Here is a 10,299-nt window from a genome sequence, read left to right as displayed (position 1 = left end):
GTTGAAGATTTTGGACTGCAGTTGTCTGTACGTCTTTCGCTGCACACGGCAGAGCTTTCTTTCAGAAACCAACCTGATCTGCAGAGATGTTAGTTTGCCCTCCTCGTGCAGCAGCATGATCAGCATGTACAGGGGCAGGTGGTGCGGCCAGGTGGTGCGGCCAGGTGGTGCCCTTGGGCGCGTCTGTTGAGGCCATTGTGCCAACCTTCTACGTCGTTGTTTGTTCGTACGGCTTGAAGGTAAACGCTCAAGGATGCGGGGGGCCAGGTGGTGCTAGTGATCCAAGTCTTGTTAGCGTACTCGGCCAACTCCTGTAAGGGTCTAATAGCTGTGTTTCACCTTTCTGAAAGCGGATAGAATCTGGTCCTCTGGGAGGATGGGGAGGGCCATAATCTTTCGGATCCAGGCATGGGTGCCCTGGTCTCTGCTGTAAGGGGTCTGAAGGCCAAGTTCTTGAACCTAAAATATAATAATACAAGAGAAAAAAAAAAAGTCGTAAGAACCCTGCAGCAAAAACTGATGTCCGTGTACACGTTAAGTGCCTTACAAATTGATTTGTTTGATTCGGATAATTTATTTATTCAAGTGTGACCTGTGTGATGCAGGTTATGTTGGGTACACAAAGGGCCACCTTCACACGCGCGTTGAGGGACACCGTCAAAAGGCGTTATCTATTTACAAGCATTATTCCAAAGAACATAACACTGCTGTTCCGACCAATTTATTAGCACGCTTCAATGTAATCAAGAAATGCACGAACAAATTTGACTGCCTTGTTAACGAAATGCTTTGTATCCAAGATCTTAAACCAGCACTGAATGTACAGTCTGATTCTCTTCGTGCTGAAGTATTCATGTAATAGCTTGGCACTCTCTTATCCAAATTCGTTTCAACTTAGCCTCTTCACAAACCGCTTTTTATCTTTAATTATGTAACCTTGATAATGGCGCAAGACGCACCGAAACGTCGGTTTCTATCACTAAAATTTCTTGTCTCATGTAATTCGAAAATTATTTTGATTAACAGAGAAATCATCCAGATCGTCAAATCCACCTGCAGACGTGTGGTCAAAGCGCGGATAAACGACTGTCACAGAGGACTCAACTACTGCAACAATAAACTACAACAACAACTTCACAAACTTAAAGTGCCCCGGCATAATGTCTAAACTTTTTTTTCGCTCATCTAATTCTACATTTCACCTAATGTGCTTCTGCGAAAAAATTTTTCGATTTGGATAAAACGCAGTTTTTTTTACGAATCTTTACAAAGGTCAAAATTCTATTTTTCTTGCGGTCGACCCCTGCCGCTGATCACAAGAATAACGTGCTGAAAATGGCCACGAGACTGATGCCTGTGACGTAGGTTCAGGAACCTACGGTGAAGACTCATGTTGTTTTCTGGATCATTAACGTTGTTACAAAGAGCGGCAACGCACCTTTCCGGCATTTTCAACTAAATGTAGACAACTGAAGCAAAATTTCCACTTGTTTTCAAGTCAGCTAAGTCATGACCCAAATCACGTATTCCTGAACCTACGTCACGACTCACTTCAAACCGAGGAAGACTGGTGCGAATGGCGGACCAAAATGGCGGCAAATTTGAACGTCTTTAAAAGCTTATAAAAAAAATTGCATTTTATCCCAATCGAAAATTTTTCCGCAGAAGTTCATTAGGTGAAATGTAGAATTAGATGAGCGAAATTTTTTTTGTGACATTATGGGCACCTTAAACAACTGTTACCGACTAACTTACTAGACACTGACAATCGCCGACAGGCCAGCCGACAAAACCGCAGACCGCGTTCGTACTGAACAAGAACGAAAACTGAAAAGACTTCAACGCAATAAAAACAAAAAAAAACGACCGAAAACTGACGATAACTGGGTCAGGAATATTTCTTCGCGTCCCTTAGACAAAACCGAGACTCACGTACTGTCCTACGGACTAAAACACTCAGTGACGCCTTAAGGCTGGTTTTCACTAGCGATGGAGTCGTAGTCGGATCTAGTGAAAAAAAAAAAAAAAAAAAAAAAAAAAAAGACGGAGTCGGAAGAACACCCATTCCGCCTATAACTCCGTCGCTTCCGATCTAGTGAAAACTGCATTGTCGGAGGTCGCAAGCAGAAGCGGAAGAATAAACCAATCACAATGTTCGATTCCGAGCCTTGCGATTGGTTGGTTCTTCCGCTTCTGCTTCCGACTCCGACAATCTAGTTTTCGCTAGATCATAAGCGACGGAGTCGTAAACGGAATCGGAAGAAATAGAAACGTTCTGATTCTTCCGCCTCCGATTCCGTCAAGCTTATGACTCCGCTTACGATTCCGATTTTCAATTTTCACTAGGTCGTAAGCTCTCTTACGACTCCGACTACGACTGCGACTACGACTCCGTCGCTAGTGAAAACCAGCCTTAAACGGATACCGACGGAGTCTATCGTATCCAGTATCGAGGCGGTTGTCTCGTCAGCGAGGCTCACAAGAATCTGCCAAGGATAACATCAGAAGCAGAATTGCTTCCACGGTACCATCAGCCTCAATACCTGACAATAACTCGACCAATGACGTACAACAAGCACCGAAACGACTGAAAAACGACAACATTGATATACTACCAGCCGACAAAGGACTTGTCACTGTTGGTATGGACAAGACTGACTACTTTGACAAAATGGACGCACTTGTTAACGGCAAACAAACTTACGGAGAACTTAAACGCGACCCGACGCCAGCACTTAAACGTAAACTTAACAGCAAAATACTTAGGCTTACTGCGCCTTTCAATAACATGCGGACTTCAAAATTCAAAGCTCAACCGACAAATGCGTTTTTCGCTACCGTCAATCAAATGTTCGGCGGCTCCTCCCAGCTTTCGACTACTGCTGAGCGCGAGGTAATCAAATCACTGAGCACAGTTCAGACAACAAAACAGTGCTCGGCAGTATTCGGAAGCTGGGAGAAGCCATAGACTGTTCACAGTCCTCTATTTTTCCGTGAGATCGTAGATGTCGATCGTTGAGTTCGACGGGCCGCCATCTTGGTCTCTTGATGCGAGCGAAACTATTTTTTTCACCCGCCGTACCCTCCACCACCCCTACCCACGGGAATTTTGCACTCTCCCCAGTTTCGCTCTCATCAAGAGACCAAGATGACGGCCCGTCGAACTCAGCGATCGATATCTACGATCTCACGGAAAAATAGGGGACTGTGAACAGTCTAAGAAAAACGTAATTTAACCTACTAGGGCCCAGTCTCTTCTTAGGTACTCGGTCGTTCATTTTGGCGATTTGTTGACGTTTAATTGTTCAAGTTTCACATAGAATGGTAAGACTTAAGCAAACAGTATATAGAGAAAGGAAAAACATCTTGAAACATTTTTGAAAAGAGTTAGAAGTTGGGCCGTTATAACCCAGCAAAACTGTAGTAAGCCACCTTAAGCAAAGTCGGCATACAGTTTATCTAAGAAAAGGACGGAATATAATAGTTTGGCGTTAAATGTAATAACGTGCAATTGTCTCATCAGTTATATTTTCATTGGAAAGTGACTAATCCTACATTTATAATTATGAGCCGGGTTTTCTTCCATTTTAAGGTCATTTTTTCAAAGCCGAAGCAACTTAATTAATAGTAGCTTCCTGGAGTTTGTTTTGTCAATGTTACTGAAACCAAGAACACAGATAATACGCATATTAAAGTTTTAATACAGTATACCTCGAACTAAAACTAAAAGCCTCTTCAGTTCGGAAACCCTTACAATTACACTCTCAAATGACGTAGACAACATTGGTATTTTCGGGATTGAACTGAACTATCTTAAAAGGAAGATAACGCGGACTCCACTGAAGGCTAGGTACAGTTAAATCCCACGAAAAGGAATTCTCTTCCTCTAGAAGTAAACAAAATAGTCATACAATGGTAAACCTCTCTGTACAAAGAAAACGTTTATAAATATTAAAACATCCATGAGTTCGCGCTTCCATCTGATGGATAGTTCGACGATTTCAGAAAACGGTTTCCAACGGAGAATCATCTTCCTGTTACAAAAAGTACAGAAAAAATACTACTGTTATTATGTGTCAAGGTTGTCTTAAGGTGGCCCAAAACAGTTTCCAACACTTAGTTATAGCCACTCTTTGTCACTTGATGCTGCAATCATGGTATCAAAAAACTGCCCAATCATTGGTGAACACGTTGTCATCATTTTCGTGACACAATAGGTTACCATAGCAACAGTATGTCCTCCTAAAAACACTCTTAATCCCAGCGTCCTGCGGAATGGTTCTTCTTGGTCGGGATTTTGCAATACGGACCATTTCCATGGAAACAATCATAACCTGTGTATTTTTTGTTTTTGGAAGCCGGCAAATTTAATTTTTCAACTTCCATGGAGTGTCATATAATAACCTATTAACTAACTAGCTTGCTGGAGCCGTACTGGTAAATAATGGCCAGAGGTCGCTTTTGTACGGACCTCGCTGCGTTCGGACCGTGCTACCATCTCGGGCTAACATTTCCCAGCACGGGTCTTACAAGGGGTTTGTACTCCAATTTTGGTACCGTAAGCTGTACAATACTCTTAACGTTCCCTCCAACCCTTCATCTTCCGTCACTTGCGTGACTCAGCAATCATGCGACCAAAGACACAGGTAAATTGACTAGTAAAGGCTTCAGTTCTTACCGTGTCTTTTTCTTCTTGTGAGTCGCCAAAGAATGCTTCAGGAAGCTCTTTTCTCTCTCGTCTCACTCGAATTGCAGTCTGCTATTAGCGTTAAAACAAAGCGAGAGCAAACCATTAAATGCGCGTTTACACGGGGCCATGTTTAACAGGGACTAAAATGAAGGGGCGTGCTGAAGAGAGCTTGAGCTGAGTAAGCCTTTAGAGTACCTTTCTATAAGTCTTTTTACCTTCTTTTCGATGTCTGTGTTGTCTTCACTTTCATATTCTTCAATGTCTTCTTCGTCATCGATATCTTCAAGACTTGCACGTCTGGAAACGTTAATAAAAGGCAAAGATTACTGTGATTCACCTATAAAAATGTGTTGTCGCATTCATTAATAAGTGAAGCTTCCCATGAACAAACTGTTACATTTAATAAAGTGCAAATTCTTATAGCTATATAGATTGGCAAGCTTACTGGTCATTTACAGTAAGGAGACATTTTAATATCAAACACCTAATTAAATAACATGACATTGCTTAACTCCACGCTATTGTCACTTCAAATGCGGCCATAACACTCAGAGCCATTTTGCGAACCGTTCGACAACATTTTTCGTGTCTAATTTAACAAGAAAATTACTTGGTTGTAATATCAACACTTACCCGATGCCCGAAGTATCCTTTTTACTGTAACTTATCCGAACCTTTTTGCTGTCCTGGCGCGCTTTTTGACTTGATAACCAAGATCTTTGTGACGATGCTGGGAGACTAGCCGCACAGAAGATGAAAGAAATTTTTAACCAATTAGAAGCTTTCTTGGAACTTGATGATTACAACGTTCGTTCTGATTAGATGTATAAATCTAACATTTTATAAAAAGCGCTGTGACTGGATGATTGGCTAGCAAATGCGAGTTCTGCTTTAAACTGGGGAGTAACAACCTGAAAGGCGTGCGAGCCGCTACTCGAGCAGTGAGGAGAATGGCGAAAATGGCCGGAAAATGTAAGGTCTCCCCAGCTTCCTCGCAGCTCGGGTATGTCCACGTTACGGTGACCCTCCTGGTCTGAACGGACAATGTTTTGTAAGAAACAATGGACCTTCTCTGCGATATGGCGGCTATTTCGAATTCTATTGTTTCAAATAGCTATTATGGGATGCTTAGGCCTCCCCAAATAGCTATTTTACACAATACAATTCAAAATCACCACCGCATCGCAAGAAAGGTCCATTTAACTGTAATAATAATAATAATAATAATAATAATAATAATAATAATAATAATAATAATAAAAATACACGGGTTTTACTACTGGGCTACTATGGTAAAGACGAAGAAGATGATTTGTTAATCGTAAGCCGCTTCGTCTTAGTCTTGACCAACCTCGCACAGTCAGACAATTGTGTAGAGAATGATTAGGTCTTATATCAGTAGTGTCATTCCAGACACTTAAATTCGATGTTTTAGATGTACACATTTCCGTCAAATGTTACCTTTCAAAATCCTGATCCTCGTCGTCACCTTCTTCGTCTCCTTCTTCATCAGACTGGGACGATTCTTCGCGCTTTCTCTTCTGTTGTTCTCTTCTCTCAGACGGAGACACCCTTCCTTCTCCACCATCATCATCTTCTTCATCTCCTTCGTCAGACTGGGAGGATTCGTCCTGCTTTCTCTTCTGTTGTCCTCTTATCTCAGACGGAGACACCCTTCCTTCTCCACCATCCTCATGTTCCTCGTCTCCTTCTTCGTCAGACTGGGACGATTCGTCCCGCTTTCTCTTCTGTTGTCCTCTTATCTCAGACGGAGACACCCTTCCTTCTCCACCATCCTCATGTTCCTCGTCTCCTTCGTCAGACTGGGATGATTCGTCCCGCTTTCTCTTCTGTTGTTCTCTTCTCTCAGAAGGAGACATCCTTCCTTCTCCACCGTCCTCATGTTCCTCGTCTCCTTCTTCGTCAGACTGGGACGATTCGTCCTTCTTTCTCTTCTGTTGTTCTCTTCTCTCAGAAGGAGACACCCTTCCTTCTCCACCGTCCTCATGTTCCTCATCTCTTTCTTCGTCGGACTGGGACAGTTCATGGTGCTTTCTTTCTTGTTGTTCCTGTTTCGCAGTGGGAGTCACCCTTCCTTCTTCTTCAGCCTTGGCGTCTGCTGGTTTCTTCTTCTGTACAGAGGACAGCGGCGTCTGCTCCTCTTGAGTCCATTCTCCTGATCCTGAAGAAATGGCATCATCGTCATCATCATCACTCGCCTCCTTCTCAACGGTAGGTTTTACAGGTTTAGCAGGTATTGCCGAGGGGGCCTCTGTCTGTTGAGCTGTTGATGCAGTTGATTTTGGAGGCCGTCCGCGAGGCCCCCTTGGCTTCTGTGGCTTTTTCTTCTTTACCTCCGCCACTCGAGTTTGCTTTGATAGCCACTCTCCCTCTTTACTCTCGTCTCCTTATAAATGCAGTAAACAAAATGAATACAAAAACAAACCAAACAGAAAATTAAATTATAACTGAGAAGAGATGACGAATAGAGCCTTTTCAGAAATCTTTCACGTAGCATGACAGTCAAAAAATGGACAGAACGTAGTAAAATTAGTAAAACTGCGAGATCACTAGTGACTATAGTAAATCTTTATGGTGGTACAAAGGTTCCAAAAATCAAGACGATTTACACGGAGAAGCACAAGGTAGGGTAAAGTCAAGACTGTGTTGGGTCAAGTGTTCTAAACAGGTGGAACGTATCCTGGTTTCCGTAGAATGAAGCGACTAGGAGTATTTCTACCCCACCCCTACATGGGATGTCACTCCATCACAGGATTACTCCCCCCACCCCCCCCCCCCAGCATTTAATTTGCTAGTGCCCATTAACACACGTGGGTGGTGAGAGGCACTGTGAGAGTAAAGTGTCTTGGCCAAGAATACAACGCAATGTCCCCGGCCAGGGTTCGAACCTGGACCGCTTGATCCGGAGTCCAGCGCGCTAAAAACCATTAGCCATTGCGCCTCCGATTGGAGAAGCAGTGTTAGATGACTCGACATCCAGACAACTTGCTATCCAGCATACAAATCATTCAAAGTCTTTAACTCTTGTTACATACTGCCTACGTACGGTCTACAGGTGTGCTGTAGTTCTTAGGCATTAGAATAATAGAGTGTGCAAAAACAACACATAACGCTTAAATAATTTGTCAATGACATAAAGTTCACCTTCTATGGGCAGTCTTCTCTTTGCCCGACTCCGTTTCGGCTGTCCTATAAGGTAAACATAAAAACCACATAAAGCGTTAACCAAAAAATGACAAAAGAGAGAAAGGAGGAGGAAGCTATACACGAGAAAGTGGGGATTTTTTATTGCTGCCTTCTCTTCAAATGGATTTAAACTGACAAATACAATTTAGTTAGTTAGAAAGAAAAAAACCAGCTTCCTTTCACATAAGCAACTCAAAAAGTAGAAACGGAAATTTCTACTAGGCATAACATGGTTGAGACTGTTACATAACAGGTGACAGACCAGTGGTTAATCATCACATGGCTGACGAGTTGAAGTTGGGACTAGCTATCAAGATAAAATACAGCTAGTAAGAGTACGAGCGGAGAGTTTGTTTTTTCACCAATACCCTAACCCCTCATCCACAATGTCTCAGAGCAAGAACGATCAATTTTTCGTTCTTTCCTCGCTTGTTGACTTGTATCTCTTTCTTTTTCCATACCTTCCTCTTCTTCATCTTGCCCAGCTAACCCATTTCTGTACGTTATCAGCGGACTCCACTGGCCTCCCTTCTTATTCAACATTTCTTTTGCATGCTCATCAAGAAATGCCAAACTGCAAGAAAAAAATATATCAAAGATCACACTAACGTACAAGCTACTTTGTTTTATAAATCTAAGTTTTCAAGAATTCCGTTCAAAATTTTGGGACTGGAGGAGCAACTGAAGAAGCCTCTCAGTACTGTTGCTTAAAGGATCATTGGAACTCTGTTTTCCACAGCATAAAACAACTTGAAGTAATATATCAAACACTCGCGACAGTGTTTGACCACATTTCCAAACACAACAATTCTACAAAACAAAGGATAGTCAAATACTAGATAACCTTGAGTTCTGTTGTATCAACAGCCATACTTAGTTCTGTTTGTTTGACTAAGAAAACACGCTCTTAAATGAGAACGCTCTCATCTCATTCTTACACTCCAGTCTTGCCGGATTTGTCCTGAGCAATCAGCCTGAATGTAAATTCATTCAGTACATCCAAGAACTGCAGATTGGTTGGTGGCTCCTCTATCTCCTTTTGAGCATAAGTGTCTTCACTCCTTAAGCTGTACAAGATTCCTTCCCTAAAGAAATAAACAAGCAGAAAGAATCATTTGACAGACATACCTATCCCCACTAAGTGAATCACTAGGCAGGTGGTGGTATCCACAGAATGAAACAACTGGTGTAATGCTGATATCTTTGTGGTTTGGATGGTTTTCCGTCATAGTTACCTCCTACAATTTTGTCAAAGCGGCAAGGGTGTGGCTAATGGAGTCCTCGCTCCACCTGCCTACAACTTGTTTTGCTAGTGTTACAATAGTTCACCATTTTCTAAATGTAATTATACGCCTGGGGCAGACAGGCACTGCGAGACTTTATAAGCACATCGCCCAAGAGCACTATACGAGGACAGTGGCTCCTTGACAGTGACCCATATGAATACTATGCCTGAACAATGTAATAACCACTGGGCAACAGCTCTTTCGTTAGGGATGACCCTTTACACGACCATCGCATGGCACAAAATCCGGCATGCTGGCATACGTACATTGCTTGTAAAAAATTTTGGACAATTTTAATTTCGGACGAAAAAAGTGTTCGAAAATAGTACTGTCCGAAATTTTGAAGCGTCTGAAATTTTAAGCATCTGCAACATTTACAGTACAGTATAAAACTTTTAAGTAGCTCTAAAGCTCTTAGTTTTCTTTATGAAGCAAACTCTTGTTAAACGATACTGTTTGGGGGACGTAAGAATTTGTGTAATTTTCTCATTGCTGTGCCTGTAAAACCATGAGGTTATGGGAAAACTATCATTTCCACCCATGTTGTTTCTGTATCATTCGCGTTTTGTAGGCGTAACTTTGCTTGAGTTATGTTTCAGTGAATTGGCCGAAATTTGTCCGAAATGCGATAAAGTGTCCAAAAATTAATCGTCCAAAATTTTTGGCAAGTAATGTATGCACTGGGACATCCCAAACAAAGGAAAGTCAAGCTTGACAGGCGCGAGTTCGTTTTTTGTGTTTGTTGCACTGTGCAACTTGCGGTCCAGCATGGAGGATTTTTAGTGCAGAGTGCACTATTGAGATGGTTATGGGAGCTGCCTGCCGCTAAGGAACTAAGGCACTATGGCACTATGGCGCTAAGGTGTAAACTTTAATGTTTGTTTAATTAATTAATTTCAATTAATTAATTAGTCTAGAGGCAAGGAAGTGGTGGGGGTAGGGTGGGAAAGGTACATGTGTACTCTACTTAAAACACATTCCATCGCCGTCACTTAGCTTTGAACATCGCAAAGCTGCATATTTGTTTCAGGTAACCCCTTGCTGTCCTTGTGGTACTACTCTCCTTAGAACAAACCTAATTTGCCCTAAACGCATGCGGAAATTAGTTAGCGTTCG

General features: G+C 42.2%; 1 protein-coding gene across 2 annotated transcripts in view; it reads right to left on the bottom strand.

Moving 5' to 3' along the window:
* Positions 1–3,681: 3,681 nt before the first annotated feature.
* The window catches only part of LOC110069457 (cohesin subunit SA-2-like), a 31,252-nt gene continuing 24,634 nt past the window's right edge, over positions 3,682–10,299 (bottom strand). Inside the window, exons 35-42 of one of the 2 annotated variants that reach the window (XM_089294178.1) lie at positions 8,836–8,982; positions 8,359–8,471; positions 7,856–7,900; positions 6,152–7,097; positions 5,324–5,428; positions 4,906–4,987; positions 4,679–4,759; positions 3,682–4,034 (exon numbers count right to left, since the gene is read on the bottom strand). In XM_089294178.1, coding sequence (XP_089150304.1) covers positions 4,002–4,034; positions 4,679–4,759; positions 4,906–4,987; positions 5,324–5,428; positions 6,152–7,097; positions 7,856–7,900; positions 8,359–8,471; positions 8,836–8,982 — 1,552 coding nt within the window. In that variant the 3' untranslated portion in view covers positions 3,682–4,001. The remainder of the gene's footprint in view (positions 4,035–4,678; positions 4,760–4,905; positions 4,988–5,323; positions 5,429–6,151; positions 7,098–7,855; positions 7,901–8,358; positions 8,472–8,835; positions 8,983–10,299) is intronic. The other variant, XM_089294179.1, reaches the window with a different exon arrangement.

Source organism: Orbicella faveolata, unplaced genomic scaffold (assembly GCF_042242905.1).
Source record: "Orbicella faveolata isolate gen_17 unplaced genomic scaffold, um_ofav_v1 contig_25, whole genome shotgun sequence".
Lineage (NCBI taxonomy): Eukaryota > Metazoa > Cnidaria > Anthozoa > Scleractinia > Merulinidae > Orbicella > Orbicella faveolata.
This window is presented reverse-complemented; position numbering and strand designations above follow the sequence as displayed.